The sequence below is a fragment of the Phyllostomus hastatus genome, unplaced genomic scaffold, assembly GCF_019186645.2.
Source record: "Phyllostomus hastatus isolate PE091 unplaced genomic scaffold, TTU_PhHast_1.1 phas_contig_36, whole genome shotgun sequence".
Lineage (NCBI taxonomy): Eukaryota > Metazoa > Chordata > Mammalia > Chiroptera > Phyllostomidae > Phyllostomus > Phyllostomus hastatus.
The window spans coordinates 6321327-6339293 of record NW_025333862.1 but is presented as its reverse complement, the minus strand read 5'-3'; the positions used below and the strand labels follow the sequence as shown (position 1 = coordinate 6339293).

Genomic DNA, 17967 nt, shown 5'->3' with positions numbered 1-17967 from the left:
TGACCTGGGAGCGGGGGAACAAAGCTCTGGGAAAGGAAAGATACACAATGGTGTGTGTCTGTGTGTGCGTGTGTGTGCGCATGCAGGGGCAGGGGTGTGCTGGAACAACCACTCAGGCCGAATTAAGACTTGGCCATGCCCTGACCCGTGTGGCTCAGTTCATTGAGCCTCGCCCCACAAAGTGAAATGTTGCCGGTTCAATTCTGGGTCAGGGCATGTGCCTGGGTTGAGGGTTTGGTCCCCAGTTGGGGCGTGTTTGAGAGGCAGTCAATTGAATGTTTCTCTTCCTCCCTCCCCCTCTGTCTACAAATAAATAAATAAAATCTTTAAAAAAAAGACTTGGCAAAAACAACATTTGCCAAGTCTTTTCTCCCTTCCACTCCTTTGCCCACACTGCCTTCAGCAGAGTTGTCACCCTGCCCCAGGGCCAGGGCCAGGGCCAGGGCCAGGGCCGAGTCCGACTGCCCGGCTCCTGCCCTGGCCCGAGCTGCCCCTTCCCACTACTCTTCCCTGTCCATCCAGGGCCCACGAAGAAGCGCTGGCACCTCGCCCATGTAGCTCCTCCAGCCAGATGAGACACTTGAGCTGGGAGATTACGGGAGCGCTCTTTTTAACCAGCCTGGGCTCATGTGACTGGCTGGTGTCCAGGCAGACATATGCGGGCCAGCCCTGCAGGCAGGGCACACGGCACTATTTATTTCCCACCGGGTCTCCGCAGGCAGAGCGAGCTGGCTGGGTGGGGCTTTCTCATTGTATTTAAGCCTCAACTGGCGCCACTGAATTGCCCCAGCCTCAGCCTTTGCCCCTTTCCCAACCCTGTAGGTAAAAATAACTCCCCCCTTGCATCAGGTGGGGGGTGCTGAATGGGGCACTTTATTTTGTGGGCGGGGGGGCGGGTACAGCAGAGGGTAGTCTGGCTGCAAAACCGTGGCTCTGATACTACATGAAGGCACACAGGTGCCTGTTGTCTCTAGTTGGAGCCTCAGTCTCCTGCTTTTTCCGTTGGGAAGAGCCTATTGCACACAATTGGTGGTCCAGGGGAATGGTCATGGCTGGTGAGGGACAGGAGCGGCCATCGCCCACGTCCTTGGCTGCCCTCCATCCCCTCCCTGTGTCTTGGCTGTTGCGGACTCCCAGGGCATGTAGTCCCTGTCTACCGCCTTGGGCATCCCATTGTACTTCAGTTCTTTGCCCACTACATTCTGGAGCAAGGACGCTTCCCATTCATGTCTGGATTGCCTGGCACAGCACCTGAAGCACAGCAGACACTGCACGTTTACCGACAGAAGGAAGAGAAGGCAGAGGGAGGAAGGTGGGCAGAGAGCCTGCCACCCCGCTGGCGCCCCTGCAGGACACGCTGCTGGGAGGCTCAGCAGTTTTGCACCCTGTGAACCTGTAGTCCGAGAAAGCTCAGTCCTGCCCCCTCCTCCAGCCCCGCCCGCCCAGGCTTCCCCAGCTAAAGCTGCACCTTTCTCCTCTGGGAACAAATGAGCTGAGGGATTGCTCACTCTTTGAACTGCAGCTGCCTGGGGCCACAGCGGCTTGGAAAGGGTGGAAGGGGTGCCATGTGTGTGGAACAGCAGTTAGCGAACAGTTGTCCCTGCAGGAAGACCGACCACAGGAGCGGAAGCGCTTGACCCTGCCAGTTCTTTCAGCAGGACTGGGGGAAGCACCTGTGTGGCCATCAGCCACCCCCTCCCCACAGCTTCGCCTGAACATCTCTCTGGCGAATGTGAAGTGGGTAGTGGTTTGGGGTTCCAAGTTGGGGGAAGGGGCTCTTAGGGAACTGGAGCCAGGACAACAGGGGGCCACTGCTCAAAAGCTGTAGGGAAAGACCTCAGGGATGAATTTCCTGAATCCCATGCAGTCACCTCAGTCTCTGGCGCTGACCAGGTTTGACAACAGGACAGAAATAAACAGTGTTGATTTAGCAACCAGAGAAAACAGCGACACAAGCCAGCTATTGCTGAGGGGAGAGAGGGAGAGAGAGCACAGAGGCAGCGCCTGCCTTCTTCCTGCCTGCCTGGCTCTGGACGGCTTATCTGGGGTAGAACTGATGTGTGAGGAGGGAGCCCCGGAAGCCAACCCCTGACTTGAAATTGTGTCAGAGAAACCTCCGGGGACACCCATCTCATTTTCAAGGTCAGGGTGGGGACAGCGAGAGCTAAGTATTCTAGTAGATAGCATGTCTCCCTGGTCGGTCATCTGTACTGTCTTGCCCTCCTCCTTCAGCTCAGAACACCAGCCTCAGAGACACAAAACGTCAATGATACCCTCTTCCCACCCATTCACTCGCAGGCTTATACACATTATAACCCCCAAACCGAGTGTAGATAACTTGGAGTTTTCTCTAAACCCACTGCCTGCCTTTTATCAAATTCTGAGCATACGATCTGAATGCTGTCGATGCTCCTTATCCCGGACAAATGCCACAGAGTGGTTTTTCTCCCACACAGCAGTTGCTCAGCAAGTCACTGTGGAGATAAATGGGCCAATGAAAGCATGCACGGACGTGCTTCAGAAGGGCCGAGGTGAGTGTACTTGGGCCAGGGCCCCACCCCAGGAATGACAGAATTCTCCGCACTGGTTCAGACTGGGCGTCCTGAGCCTGCTCCTTCCTCGGGGGCTGGTCAGCAGCCAGGTGCAAAGGCAGGGCTGGGCAGCCTCCGAAAGCACGGTCGAATTGTGCCCGGGGCCCCTGCTACACAAAGGCTGAGATCAGATCTTAGTATCAGATCTTGGTATCCTGAGACCAGATCTAGCTGCAGGCACTTCGGGTCACTGCTTCTGGACGGAAATTCCTGGACGTTGAAAAGTGACAGGCAATGCACCTACGGCTCTCCTTACCTTTTCACTGCCTTTTCTAAGTTCCGTGGCATTTGCCCTAAATGTACAAAAAGCCAGAGGAGCATCCTAGCTTGGGGTGTACTTGATAATGCAGAAGTTTAAACAGCTATGCTGAGGGCTGATGCTCTTCTAAATCCCACCTAGCCTATAGCTTTTCTAGCAGCTGGTCGCTAACACACAGCTGCTTCATGAACACAGGAAGGCCCTTCCCTAGCTCCGGGCCAGGCAGCCATAAGGCCAGAAGCCTCTTCAAAACAGAAAGCAGTCCTTCAGTTCAGTGCCCACTCAGCTCCTGTTGCCAGGGCAGCGATGGCTCAGGGCCAGATCAGAGGCAGGCAGGAGCTCAGTTGCCCAAGGGTCCCTAAGAACATTGTTTCCCATTCCTGCATTGGCTCAGTTCCCTCTGGTTTTAAATTATCCTGTGGACCAAGGCCCCGGCCAAAGACAAACAGCGCAACTTCCCAAATGAGCCGTCTTCCTGGGAGCTGCTTGCCAGGCTTCACCCCACACGAAGCTGGGGCCCCGGAAACGCAGAGATGGGAGCTCCTGAGGACAGAGCTGCCAGTTGGGCTCCCAGGGAGACGGCCACCCTGAGCATGACACGACATGACACGCGTGCTCCCAGCTCCCTTCTTCACACCGGTGCCGCCGGGGCTCATGAACCCAGTGAAACTCCGGGGAGCCAAAAGGATGGGACGGGCGGAATCTCTGTGAGGTTGTCTCTTCCCAGTCCTCCCTTCCCAGCATTTTCCTTGTCAAGCCCAAACACGCCCTAGTGAGGGGTGCACACCCACCACACTGGGAGCGTTTCAGGGTACAGCACTCCGGGCCAGTCCGGGACGACCTCAGCTTTAGTTCTGAAACAACCATGAGATGCTGAAAAATGTTTTGCCAAAGCATTTCATCCTTACCTTTTAAAAGACAAACATCCCCAAATTTAAAAATAGAGACTCATCCATGCCTAACTGTGCTTTCCAGAGGAAGTATGTAAGCAGATTCAAACGAACAATGGAGAATCCCAGGTACCAAGATGAGTCAAGCCTGATGCTTCAGAGGCTGACACCCTGAGCTGAAATAGCCACAGGTCACCATCTGGCCTGATTTGGGGCATTCCTTTCTTTTTGGTTTATTTGCGTGGCGGCCGAAGAGATGAGACTCTTTCAAGTCAGGCAGGCTTCTCCTGTTAAAGAAAAATTATGAGAGTCCAGGCTCGACTTAGTGGTTGGTGAGCTATATTAAGAATCACATCCTCTCCTTCAAAGTCTAGACAGTATATTTGTAGCTCTGGCTTATCTCAGGGGTTATGGATTCAGGGACCAGAGAGCTTTCAGTCCTTACATGGATGGGTTCACTGTGACTCTTAAAACTTCCCATTGAAATCAGCAGGCATAATTCAACAGACAGTTGGAAAGGATTACCCTAATGTGGTTGAAAGCCAGGTTTGGAAACAAAAGTCTTTTAAAATTTTGGGCTTGGCAAAGCATAGGTTGAAGATAGAAGTGGTACATGTCAAAAAGAGGATATTAAAAATGTTATCTGACACGGGGTGGGGGGGTCTCCAGCAAAGGGCAACTCTTCCGTGCTTTGCCCCTTCCTGGCCTTGTCTCTCTCCTTATTTTGAAGACCCCACGCGGTTGGTTCATGTGATGGGTTTCTGCAACTGCTCTGTGTACGGTAAGTTCTGGCACTCTGCAGGCTGGCCGCCCCAGAGAGCCTGGTCAGATGGGGAAACGTGTTCCGGCAATCCCACCTGCTTCAGAGGACAAGCATTTCTCCTTGGTTCACCAAGGAGGAAAGGCATCCAGGTGCAGCCTGGAACAATCACTGTCACCTCTCCAGCTTCCGTGCGGATGACATCAAATGACAGATGCCAGAGAAATAATTAAAAGTAAACAACAAAGACTTTTCCATGATTCACTAAAGTGGTAGGAGTAGTCTGTTAGTCAGGAAAGCTGAGAACCACTTATCAGCTGCTACCTAAAATTTAGCATTTAACGTAATTATGCCTAGTTAGGAATTAAGCAAAACAAATGTTTCAACACGACCAGCTGCTCCAGACCTTAACTGCTTCACTGTTGAAATTTTTATTTAATCTTTTGTTTTCTGTTTTTTGATCACACAATAAGCCCCATTCTTAACAGATTAAATGTCATGGAAAGTAGCCCTGACTGGCGTGGCTCAGTTGGTCGGGCGTTGTCCCACAAAGCAAAAGGTTACTGGTTCTATTCCAGGGCAGGGCACATGCCAGGTTGTGGGTTTCGGTCCTGACAGGGGTGCATTCAAGAGGTAGCAGATCAATGTTTGTCTCGCACATTGATGTTTCTCACTTTCTCCCCCACTTTCCCTCTCTTAAAATAAAGTCTTTAAAACGTCATGAAAAGGAGGGTATAATGACATTGGCCAGCCAACCTGTATGTCCCAAAGCCCCTTACAACACCAGGAACAAAGCTGCCTCCGTAGACCTGTCATGTCCTCAGTTCCTCTGGGAAAAGGAGATCCTGGCTCGACCCCTCCTCTTCACAGAGCCCCTGGGGAGCAGAAGCGGGGCTTTGTGTGGGAACCAGGTTATGGCTGTATTTTTCTTTTCATTATTATCAAGGTGTCAAATACTGGTTCAGAAGGAGGTGGCCTCATACGGCCCTCAGCCAATGACCCTTTCTCCACGAGAGACGGGAGACTGCCTGTGTGGGTCCCCGTGACGAGGGCAGAGTGCCCACACCCTGGCGCATGGGAGGGGACGAACCCCACCACCTTAGGCAACACCCCAGTCAACCGAGAGCAGCAAGTTCGACCTTCTTCAGCTCGTGGCAGATTAACTACTAAAATTCTACAGCACATCAAAAATTGTACTTTTTGCCAATCTGACAAAAAATAAATATAATTTTGATTCATTCACACCAGACGGCTATTGCTGGCTGTCCTGTTTTAATCTGACAATCGAAGGGAAAAGAGGTCAATGCCCCTAAGGTACTGCATGTTTTAGAAACTCTTGCGGCACGCTGGCTGAAACCGCTGACTCAGAGCATCACGAAGTCGCGGGCCTGCCCCTCTGCACCGCACACCTAGTCAGATGTGTGGAGAAATAGTGACAGTGCATGACAAATGAACAGATCACTCACTGGGAGGGCAGAAGGTAAGGCCCAGCAAGATGAGCAGGTATTAGCGAGAGTAGCCAATTCCCCACATTAAAAGACAAAAATGATTTTAGGAATGAAATAAAACAAAATTTCCTATCCAACTCTTTTCACTGTGTCAGTAAGAATTTGGAAACTCCGCTGATTTTGTCAATTCTAAAGTCAGTAAAAGAAGTCAGCTAACTTGACCTGTTTATTGAAATGGCCCGAAGAACACAAGCGGCTCAAGAACCCAGAAACTGTAAGACGCAGCCTGAACCTCCGTGTAACTGTGGTAACTGTGGAACCTCCGTGTAACTGTGGTCCAGTCCAGTCACTCACCGCTGTGGCTGGGAAGAGACCCAAGCAAAAACTTCAGTGGCCGCAAAAGGGGGCACAGAATGACAGCCTCTAAACTCGAAACCCACTCAGAAGAGAACCTCCCCCAGTTCATCTGGCACCACCACCACCACCACCACGCTTTAAAGCAGCCCACTCTCCCCAGCTTGAATCAGCCTGCAGAAGAGACGCGCCAACTTGAATGACTCTGCTCTGCGTCACTCTCTGGCTTGCCAAATCTAGGCAGGCACGCATCCATTCACCTTCCCAGAGCTTTCTAGAATGTGTCTGCTGTCACGGGTTGTCTATATCCTGTCACTCAACCCGTTTCAGTAACCTCACAGTCCATCCAACACACAGAAACAAACCACATGCCAGCCTCAGCCACAGGCTCGCTTCTGCCCCCAGGCCCACAGGTGCTGGCCGACCGGACAGACCTCTCACTGAACACACAAACATCCAGCCCGAGTGCACGTCGGTTGCTTGGGGTAGAGTTCCTTCAACAGTTTTCCCAGGAGAGCACGTCCTCCACACTGACAGCAACCGGCAAAACCACCCTGACATATGCTCTGCCCAGATGACATAGAAGATTTCACCTGACTTCTCCTTAAGTCAGAGAATTCAGGAGTAAGAGGACATGAAGTGTGTGCATGTTCCACTGCCTTCTGTAAATCAGGAGTGAAGGAAATTGTGAAAGTTTTAACAGTCCAGTTGCTTAGTTATCAAAAACACCAGGACACCCCCCCGCTTTGGGCCAAGGCCCCATTCTGCTCATTTGCTCATTCTCATTTTTCACAGCCTGTGTTGTGGCAATCAGGAATGCTTTTTGAATAAGGCAAAAGTTCCTTAAACAACATGCACATGATGTTTTTTGTTACTCTCTCCTTTTTGTTACTGTGGCTCCCCCCTGCCCTTACAGAGTTTGCAGACACAAAACTCTAGAGAAAAAAAGGAAGTGGCTCATCCTGAGAACAAAGTTGTAGGAAGCAACGGTCTCCAGTGAGGCGCAGCTTTGAGCACAGAGCGGTGCACACACTAGTTTCAGAGGAGGCTGGAAGCGGGGAAGGGCAGGGAGGAGAACGACTAGCGGCAGGGAGTTCCTTGCTTACTGACTCTTCCCCACCCTTCTCAGTAAGACATTTCATCAGCAATTAGTCTATTATCAGTCCTCAGTGTTTAAATCTTAGCAGAGAAAAAAGACGTTGAAATGAAGAGAAATGAAAGGGGTTATTACTACTAGTTTCTGGAGTTTCTTCTTGTAACTGAAGTTCATTCAGCATCTAGGGCCTAGTCTTCGGTTTCAATTGAAAGTGGGAAAACTGTGGCACCCTAAGGTGGCAGATAGTTGGGAAAAGGAGGGAAAGCAATGAATCCACAGTTAGGTTTACCTGCAAAAGAGCACTTTTGTATAAGGAAGCGAGTCCATGAAAATGCAGCCAGTGGGCTGGCTCCCATGGTTCTGAGAAATGAGGGGACTGCAGCTGTATGTGCCGACTCTGCCTTTACCATCAGGGTCACTTGGGGGCAGAGCAGCTGCTTTCTCTTCCTGCGAGACCAGGGAGGGGGCGGCATCTGGCTCAGCTGCAATACCAGTACTTGGTAAAGTGGTAAAATGTCTATAAAATGCTCTGAGTGCCCAGAAAACAAATCAGGGGCAAAATAATTTTTAAAATAACATAAAATAAAAACACTGCACCTCACAGACTCAAAGGGAAGAGAAATGAGTCATTGAGAAGCAGGAAGCCCAGCTCCCCAGATGGCTGACAGCTGCCTGAGCCCTTTCACCGAGAATGAGCCCACAGAAGGGCCTGCTGGGCCGGGAGACCCAGACCCAGACCCAGCTCCAGCTCCAGCTCTCACCCATAGCTGCAGCCACGGCCCCAAGTGCCCCTCTGGAACACATGCTGAGGGAGGCTAGAGGGGAAGAACGATCAGAACAGACTTCTGGTATGCCTTCTGTCTTGTGAAAAGGGGATGTGAACCAACGTAGTAGAAACACACAAGTGGAAGTACAACTGACAATAACAACAAAGATGTGCTGACCTGTAAAAAGCCATTTAATGCATTATTCCAGGATGGCCAATACAAGCTGGACAGGTAATTAGCCCTTGAAGAGATCTTTTTGACAGTTATATAAAAATGTTTTGCCTTGTTAAAAAAAAAGAAATCTAGTCTAACAAAAACATTTACCAAAGGCTTGTATTTTCTCCATTTCCCGGTTTGCAGGATAATTAAAAATACATCCATGTGCATCTCTGAGCATATCACCGTCCATTAGCTAATCAGTTTGGGCAACACACTGCACAGAGGTATGCCACCACTGGTTTCCGACATTAAGTTAGCTTTCAGCTTATTGGCTATGCCAACAACCGGAGGCAGCTTGGAACCCAGTCCATGGAAAGCATTTGCAGGTTTTACCACCCGTTTGCCTGACACCTTCTCAACGGTGAGAGGTCTGGGTGCAGACTTGCTAATCCAAGGGTGTCTTAATGCTTGAGCTGGGGTCAGGCGGGCAGAGGGGTCCCAGTGAAGACACCTTTTCAAAAACTCTATAAACAAGTAGTCATCACACCCTTTCAGCGCTGTCACCCAGTCTTTGCTGCCTGGGGGGCCCCGCTTCTTACCCCTACGTGAGCGACCCCCCATAAGCACAACCCTCCCATCTGCCTGAGTAGTCACCGAACAGTAGCGAGGTAGGCCCTTGGAGTTAATGAAGTACTTGGCACGTTTGGACTGCTCCAGAAGTTTGGCCGGTGGCATCCCTAGAAGCTCCATCATACAGGCCAGCTGATCCCCTTCATCCTCCCCAGGGAAGAGAGGCTGCCCTGTGAAAAGTTCCGCAAGGATGCAGCCAAAACTCCATATGTCGATCGGCGTGCTGTAGCGGCCTCCTAAGATGATCTCTGGAGCTCGGTAGAACCGAGACTGGATGTATGTGTAAAGCTTCTGGTACTCGAAGCAGCTGGACCCAAAGTCAATGACCTTGGTCGCACTGCGCCCATGGTGTTTCAGGAGAATGTTTTCTGGCTTCAGGTCACAGTGAATGATCTTATTTTTGTGAAGGGCGTCCAAGGATTGCAAAATGGATTGAGCAAACTTTCGTACTAACTGGATGCTGAAACCCTGAAACTTGTTCTTTTTAATTAGCTCGTAAAGGTCTATGCTCAGCAATTCAAAGGCCATGCAAACATGGTTCCGGAACGTGAAACTTTCCAGCATGTGGATGACGTTCATGCTACCAGTTTTATCCTGCTTCCTAAGATGCTCCAAAATCCGGATCTCCTCGGCTGCTTGACGATGAAAACGCTTTTCATTGCGCACTATCTTTAGGGCCACGTACTGTCGAAGTTTGTGATCGTAGACCCGGGCCACCTGCCCAAAACTCCCCTTGCCAATAATTTTCAGCACCTCATATCGATAAGCTAGATGGTCTCGAGGTACGTGAATATAGGCCCCTTCAGCATCATCATATCCCCCATTATTGGGACCACCGAGAACTCCGTGTCTTTTTTTGGCATTTGGACCCACAAAGTAAATTTCTGGATAATTGACGATTTCCAGTTTCTCATAGGCAGTGAGGTGGTGTTTGTATTGCTTCAGTGCTTGCTCTGGAGTCAGAGGCACCACTTTGGATGCTTTGGGTGAACTGTTGGATTTTCCCGTACTCAAGCTCTCTGAACTCTTACCCTGAGAAACAGTGGGAGAGCATTTTTCAGAGTCATTGATGCCATCAGACTGAAAAGTATCAGCTCTTCTGTTGCCAAATTCTTGAAACAGCTGTTCTACCTTCATTTCACCCCCATTCAGAAAGCGCTGAGTATGGTCTCTCGTTAACTGCTCAGTGGTGATCTATGGAAAAGAAAGATGAATATAATGCTAAAGGCATGAAAAACAAAGCAGAAGGATGAAAGACTCCTCCCCTGACACAACAACAAAGTACATCCAGTCGTTTTAGTTGACATGACCCAAAAGTGGGATAAGCAGAAGTCTCTAGAAATGTCGTATTAATTCTCAGAGTATTCTAGCCACCCTTCACCCCTGTAAATGCTTTGCTGTGTTCAAGACAAGATGGTTTCCTCACCACACCCTGATCATCCTAGGTTCCTTCTAATAGGGTTTATCTTTCTACTGAGAATCTTTTTGCCCCAATCACTCAAATCCTACACTCTTTCAAGGCCCAATTCAAGTCCTCTCTCTTCCACTTAGAACTCCTCCAAGCCCATACTGGTTAACCTTACATCGAAATCTGGTACTTGACTATATACATATACACTGGTTTGTATTTTTTTACTAATGCTTTTAACTACCTTTCCAAATCTTACAGGCATATAAGCAGGATCAACACAATGTGTATTCAAGTGTTCTGTAAATAACAAAGTATTATTGATCAGCACAGGAGTTTTGACCCGCTCTCCTTCCAACTTGGGGCGGTTCACCCCTCCTTATGCAACCTGGTGGCCCCCACTCCCAAGAGGTCACTATATTGATGCAGAACTGAGTGTGGACACTTGATGGGCAGAGGCCACCATACTCGCTGTAAGTAGCAAAGTATTAGTAAAGAACAGAAACAGGATCTGAACCCAGGACTTCTGACTGTCAGTCCAGGGCCCTTCCCATTAACATAACTTTGGCACCGGGTTCTCCTACTGCCTGTACTACTGCTCTCCAGTGGGGCTGAATGTTGACTGTGGCCTAGAACCAATCGAGTCCTCATCATCTTCTCTCAAGTCCCTAAGTTATCGCAGCCGTAGAGCTCAATTCATTGAATCACAAAAGTTCTAAGTCAGAGAACTCTTGGGATCACCTAGGCCAATTCTTGATGCATCTGAATAGAATGCCAATTCAATGCCCTGGGGCTTCTTATAAACCTCTCCTGAAGAGATAAAGGATCTCTCCCCCAATCAGGCACAGATGCTTCTCCAGCGGGAGCCGCGGTGTTACAGACACACTGCTACTCTTTTCATTGGATTTTGCTTAACCTTTGCCTGCAAAACACAGTAACCCACAAAAGGCAGTTCTACTAATTCCTCTGAAATGAAACAAGATTCTTTGAAATTAGATGGAGGAAAACCAAAAACAAATAAACAAAAACTAAGAAAAATGTAAGAAGGTGCTAGAAGAAATCAAGAGAGAAATGTTAAATCTGTTGCTGAAAGCAAATTCTGGGACACCTCAAAGAACATGTTTTCCTTAATAAACCCCAACGAACTGCACGCAAGATGTGTCTGATGACCGCTGACAGCCTCTGTGATCAGGGGTAGAGAGTTCCAGGGGAGCTCTGCACTATAATTATAATCTCTAAAAAAATGATAAAAATTTAAAACTAATGGTCTAAAATGACCAAACCTTTCAAAAATAGAATTTTAATATAACCCAAATAAACAACATCTGGCCTATTACCTTAAATAAATAATCATATAAAAGATAAAAATAAACAACAAAAAAAGGATGAAAGTGTTTAAGTGCTGACATTCTTCAAGACAGCTCCTAATCTAAGTTATAAAAGCAAAACATTAGTTCTTGCCTCCTCCTTTCAGGTCATTTAATCAATTTAAACATTTACAGATTACTTGGAACTACAGCTACACTTTGGCATTAAAGTAAGGAGGCGAGATATAAACCAGGAAAAATCTGATACAAAAATAGGTATCACTGGTCAAAAAAATTAAAAAAAACAACAACTCTGCAGACAAAACCTAAATATCTTGCTAAAATGTAAATATAATGAAAGGTTTTTCTCAGCAGTAATTAGTAAGAAGTCAAATAACTATAGGTATGCTCGTTTTTAAGAATGAAAAAAAGGGGGTCCTACCCATCCAACCAACATTCACATGAACATTTATTGTTCGCTATCAAACAAACAAACAGGTGTTTTCAAGGAACAATCTATTAGGAGATACTTTGGCTGAACTAGGGAATTATAATTATTTGGTTTTAGGTAGATTTAAATAACAAAATGAACATCTGCATGCACCTCAGCCAGTTTTCTTTAAAATTTTACTCCCAGCCCTGGATGGCGTAGCTCAGTGGATTGAGCGCGGGCTGCGAACCAAAGTGTCGCAGGTTTGATTCCCAGTCAGGGCACATGCCTGGGTTGCAGGCCATGACCCCCAGCAACCACACATTGATGTTTCTCTCTCTCTCTATCTCCCTCCCTTCCCTCTCTAAAAATAAATAAAATCTTTTTAAAAAGTTTAAAAAAAATTGTACTCCCTAATTTAAATGCATCTGAGTATTTACTGCGGGTCTTGGGGACATATTCTGAAGCAATGTGAAGCCAGAAGGCCTGGGTTGGGGTCATAACTATACTGCTTAAAAGCTCTAAGTCCCTGGGCAGGTTGCTTAACCTTTAGCCCAGTTCATCTGTAGAATGTGGGCAACAATACCTTAGGATGCTGTGTGAGTCAAACAATACTACTAATATATGTGAAAGCCCCTCACAAGCTGTAAAACATTTTAAAAACACTGGTAGCAATAATTCTCAGTATATTAAGGTTTAAGCTCTTATACATTCTCCCTTTCCCATTTCAGTTTCTCTTCTCTCCGTGGTGCTTCCTCCATATACTGCCAGTCTCTCGCCACTAGACCTCCGGCACTAAATACACCTTCTGCTCCATCACGGTCTCCACGGCAGGCCTTCCCTCAGGATGCACAAGAGCACCTTACCCCTTTTGTCCCCCAATTGCTTTCAACTTGCTGTACGATACAGTGTTCTCTCTCCAGACATATTTGAACTCTAAGGGAAGATCGATGCCTTAACTCAAAGGACTGACTCTCTAGGAACTGCAGCCATCCATGACAGCTGGCAGGAAAGGTATCTGTGGTCCAGGGTCCACCCCTGGGTATTTCGCCTGCTGTCTACATGTAAGGCTGCATTGGCTCTGGAGGTCTTCACTTCTGTTTGTGATAAAGAGAGGGTCTCAGGGACATAACATTAATAAGAACAGATAGACAGCAGAAATTTAATTTCCATGGAACTACTACAGTAAGATTAAAAATGTCATTTTGTTTCCTGACTCGTGGTTTTTCTTCAAAGCAAGACTAAATCTCTCTCCCTGAACACTAAGTGTTATTTTGCCTTCTGGACCCACCTGGAAGTATCCAGATTTCGTGTAAAAAGCCCTCAGATGCTGAAAGGGGCTGTCCTGCCCCCATCAGTTTTTTCCAGGTTCATCGCCCCCATTACATTCTCTGCCTCCCTTGGCTTGTGCCGGGTTCCCTGACCATCCTATCCACGTTCTCAGTGCACACTTCACTCTGTGCCTCTCTTGAACTGCAGCCCCCAGAACAGGACAGGACGCTGCAGGTGTAGTTCACCACGGATTGTCAAGGCTCCAGTCGCCAGTGAATCTGAAAAATTCCAGGAAGGAATTTTTCCACACAGGGAGGGGTTCTCTCCTCAGCGTTCTCTCCTTTCCTGTAAATAACTCAAACACTAGCCTGAATCAATTATGTATCAAGCCTGCTGTTCTATAAATAAAATCTTCCATTGTTCTAGGAGAATCTACAATATTCACACATGTTAAGAGCATAATAGTTTTAAAACACCATATATCTCTAGTCTGGGCTTATAATCACAACAACCGAGCAATGTACTGATCAAGTATCCCACATATTTCAACTATGTAATTTTATACAGAGAGATACACAACGCTAGATTAATCACGTTTTATTTAAGAATGCTTCATATACATTGTTAATGTGGATGTCTCTTAACATTTTAAATAGACTCTTCTTCTGTGTTAATCAAGTCTTAAAGATCTTAAGAAATTCAGAAGAAAAAATCCTTCTCATCCAGATATAAAACACCATCCTCTCCTAGTTCTTGACCCAAAATCTCTGCAACCCAAAACCTAACCCAATAAAAGCCTACAAGCAGATGATCTGTAGTTTACAATGTGAGCATCTTAGATAAACAATGATGTTAAAAGCCTCTGTGAAAATAGTAACAAGGTGTAGGGATGGATTCGTGGCATTATGTACTATACATAAGTGTAACCAAGAAGTCAAAAAGCATTTTTCAGCCAAGTCTGCAAAGACAACATTGAGTTGCAATCTAAAATCTTGTGTTTCTCCAAAACTGTTACTCTGAATACCATGCAGTAAGAAATTATTCTCATCCCAAAACACATAATTTAACTGACCTACTAGAAGGTGATTAGCATTAGCCAAGTTAAAATGAACTTTAAGTCACATGTTAATGCACCAGCCTTCTATAAAGGGATGCTAATTGGCAACAAATAACCAAGAAATCTAAAGGTCAACCCAAGGAACGTGTGGTTCTGGAGTCCTCAGAGGTTTTTACAAATTAAAGAAATAAACTAACAGAGAGTGGAAAGAAACCTTACTTCACTCCAGAGAGAAGACTAAAAATAGGGTGACTAGCCTTCCAAATATATTTAGCCCTTACTTTGTAATCGTATTAGCCTTGAAAGTAGTAAAAGGTTGATTAGCAAAAGATGACAGAAAGTTGGGAAGAGCTATGAAATACACAAGTAATTTTTTTTCATATAGGAACAACTTTAGGTCTTCAACACAGAAACATAAAGGGAAAATATTAAAATTAGCCTATTCAATTATTCAATTTGTTCACTAGATGCAGCAAATTTTGAAGTCACAGGATAGTGTCTCCCTATCATGGAGCTTGTCCAAACCCTGCTCTCCTTGCTACGCTGAGGGAATATAAATTAATTTTTTATTACCTTAAGTAAAGCAGTATCCAAAGCTAAATTTCTGTAGTCTCCAAAATGACTAAATGCCTCAAAAAACTAACTGTACTATTATGTTTTATGTATGATCTACTAAATGGGTGTTTTCAAACTGATGGTTGCCAGAGAAGTAGAAAGGGGAAGGAAATCAAGAAGCACAAACTTTCAGTTATAAAATAAATCACAGGATGTAAAGTACGACATAGAGAACACAGTAACATTATAATAACTACGTATGTGGCCAGGCGGGTACCAGACTTACACTTTGATCACTTGGTAAGATATGTAAACATAGAATCACTATGTTTTATACCTGAACCTAATATGTCAACTATAATTAAAAATAAATTTTAAAAGGAAAAATGGTTCTCTTTAGCATATGATAAGCTGAAATTACATTTCTGTATTGTAGAGGAAATCCTATAGGTGTATGAATTCAGGGACATTCTCTATTCCTTGTTTTTGTTAAAGGGAGTGTTTGAATACACTATATACATCATCCTGTAACAAAATAAGCATTACCTAGATAAAAGCAGCATATTATTTTTTTTCCTAATGCCTTGCATTTATCCCAGTGGTTCAAAGAGTTGGTCTCCAAATACAAATGTCTGAAAACCTCAACTCAGACCACAGAAGTTCTTAATCCAAAGTCAGGAGAAAATCAAAAGCAAACAAAGAGTCTGGGTTGCCAGTGAGATGCAACCATACCTTGGGCATTAAAGAGCACTTCCTCCTTTCCAAGACAATTGCAACATAAAGAATTGTTTCATTTACTTACATTTAGTCTTCTAGGCAGAGGTGGTTCAGAAGGATTGCAGAGAACATTTGAACAGGGTGGGCATTTGGTTTCATCTATCATCATGAAGGTATCATAGACACCATCCCCCAATCTAATTGAAAGGATTACAGATAAAATCTGTTAGTAATTGAAGTACATAAATTTCTATTTCCAAAGCATCATCCTGTGTCTTAACTGCTTCATATCTGCTACAAAGACTAATGAATACACGTAAATGTCTACACTGCATCTTGGCACTGAATACAAACAACCGGGGTGTTTGGCAGAGGAAAAAAGGAAACCCAAATTTTCTTTCCTTTTTTGACAAGAAAGTATAGCATTTCTAAGTCTGTATTTTGAAATAGTTAAAATAAGGCTTACTGGATGTTGTTAAAAAGAAGGGCTATCAAAAGGATCTCATTTAATTAATTGAAAATGAAGGCTAGTTTGAATCTGAATCTTAAAAACTAACCATAACATGGGGGGGGGGGGCTGGCAGGCGAGGGGGCAGGGGCAGACAGAAGTAACTGTATTTTCCAGACTTGGATTCTAATCTCAGCTCCAACACTGGCTGCACTACATTCCTCCTGAGCCTGTTTTCCACATGCTATAATGGGAAGAATAATTCCAGTCAACACTCTGGCTCCTACAGGCAAGAAATAAAAGGCCTTCTTAGGACTCTCGTTGTCGCCTTCTTCTTTAATTTACTTACCTACTTAACATCCACATAACTTGTAGAAAAATACAGTGAAAACTACAACAAATATTAAGGGATCCTCTAAATTTCAAAATGTTCTAAATTTCATTTCTTTTTATCCACACCATTTTCTGGTGGATGGTGGAAGCTAAAATGCTAAACGATGAAGGATGGAACATTTCTTTCTTCTTTAACACTGAGTCTCCACCACGGTAAGGAAACACAAAAGATGATTTATTTAATCCATAAGATGGCCCTGAATAATGTATTTCATCTACCCCCAAGAATGTGGATTTCCCAGCTACACACACCAGCATTTCATTATTTCATTTTTACAAGACAGACAATGATGATAACCAGGTTACAAGGAAAGATTTTTTTTTTAAATCTTTTAAAATATGCTGGAATATTTCAGTTGCCTTTAAAAACGGTTTTGTAAAATTAGTTCGAGTTTTCTTAATTGATGTGCTATAGGAATACTGACAGAAAAAAAACACTATAAATATTTTTGAAATGTTCTTTTCAAAACATGCTCACATTCTGACAGGACCATTTATATCTTTAACGAAAACTGCTTCACTGACATGAATCAAAAATGCTGGATGGACTCTTTGCCAAGAGTAGAAATAAAAAACAAAACGGGACAGACATCCACACTTAAAGAAAAAAAGATATTGGAGATCTATAGATATTTTTCAATCGCCATTGGAAATTACCCAAAGGAAGACTCCATCCATGCACATGAAGCGAGGAGGGGTCCCTATGCAAGGTGCAGAATCTCTCAAAACTTGGACCCACCCAAAACCCTATCAGCAGAGCCCTTTACCTGCATATCCGAAGTCAAACCGCACCCCTCACGCAGAGCCCCAAGAGTTCAACCCTTGGTTATCGGCTCTGAGCAACAAGGCTTCTCTGAAATCAATTGCTCCTGGTCTCCCCCAGTGTGCTAAAAAGTCCCAGTTCCTCATTGTTCCTTACCATACACCCCTTGATCTAGGTCCTTCAGGGATAATCGCGAGGGTGGTAACTCCTCTTTCCCTAAATCCACCCACCTCCCTCCCGGACTCTCGGGGGGAGGGGAACTGATGAGGAGGGAAAGAATGGGCCGGCTCCCGGGGAGGGGGGGGGGGCGGATCAGACCCCTTCCTTCGTCCCTCCTGCTGGGGTCCAGACTTTCTTTGCCCCCTGACCTCGCCTGCCAGCGCCAGGCGCTCTGTCGGTAACCCCTAGCCCGTTACCCAGCGGCGCCGTTACCTCCGCTGCTGGGGTGGCAGTCCGGCTCCGGGCGGCCCCGCATCCTTCCGCCCTGGCCCACGAGCCGTGCCTCCCATCACCTAGCTCGGGACCCCCGGGGGGAGGGGCGGCGGTTGGAGGGTCTGGTGAGCAGCGTCCACTCGCGATGGGGTGGCTGCCTCTCGGACCACGACGCTTCCCCGGGGACTCCCCTGCAGACACTGCAGCGCCGCGTGCCGTCGCTCGCGACTA

The 17967-nt window shown here is 46.2% G+C and overlaps 1 protein-coding gene across 1 annotated transcript; it reads right to left on the bottom strand.

Moving 5' to 3' along the window:
- Positions 1–8344: 8344 nt before the first annotated feature.
- On the bottom strand, positions 8345–17967 carry DYRK3 (dual specificity tyrosine phosphorylation regulated kinase 3). Its single transcript, XM_045841462.1, has 3 exons — positions 17737–17967; positions 15786–15897; positions 8345–10148 (listed from the first exon to the last, which is right to left on the bottom strand). Exons 1-3 carry the CDS (start codon positions 17811–17813, stop codon positions 8574–8576), a joined length of 1764 nt encoding a protein of 587 aa, XP_045697418.1. The 5' UTR covers positions 17814–17967; the 3' UTR covers positions 8345–8573.

Coding starts and splice junctions, on each gene's coding strand:
- DYRK3 (XM_045841462.1), bottom strand. CDS start 17,813: ATGGGAGGCACGGCTCGTGGGCCAGGGCGGAAGGATGCGGGGCCGCCC. Junction 15,898..17,736: donor CTGCCACCCCAGCAGCGGAG/GTAACGGCGCCG, acceptor CCTTTCAATTAG/ATTGGGGGATGGTGTCTATG. Junction 10,149..15,785: donor CTCTGCCTAGAAGACTAAAT/GTAAGTAAATGA, acceptor TCTTTTCCATAG/ATCACCACTGAGCAGTTAAC.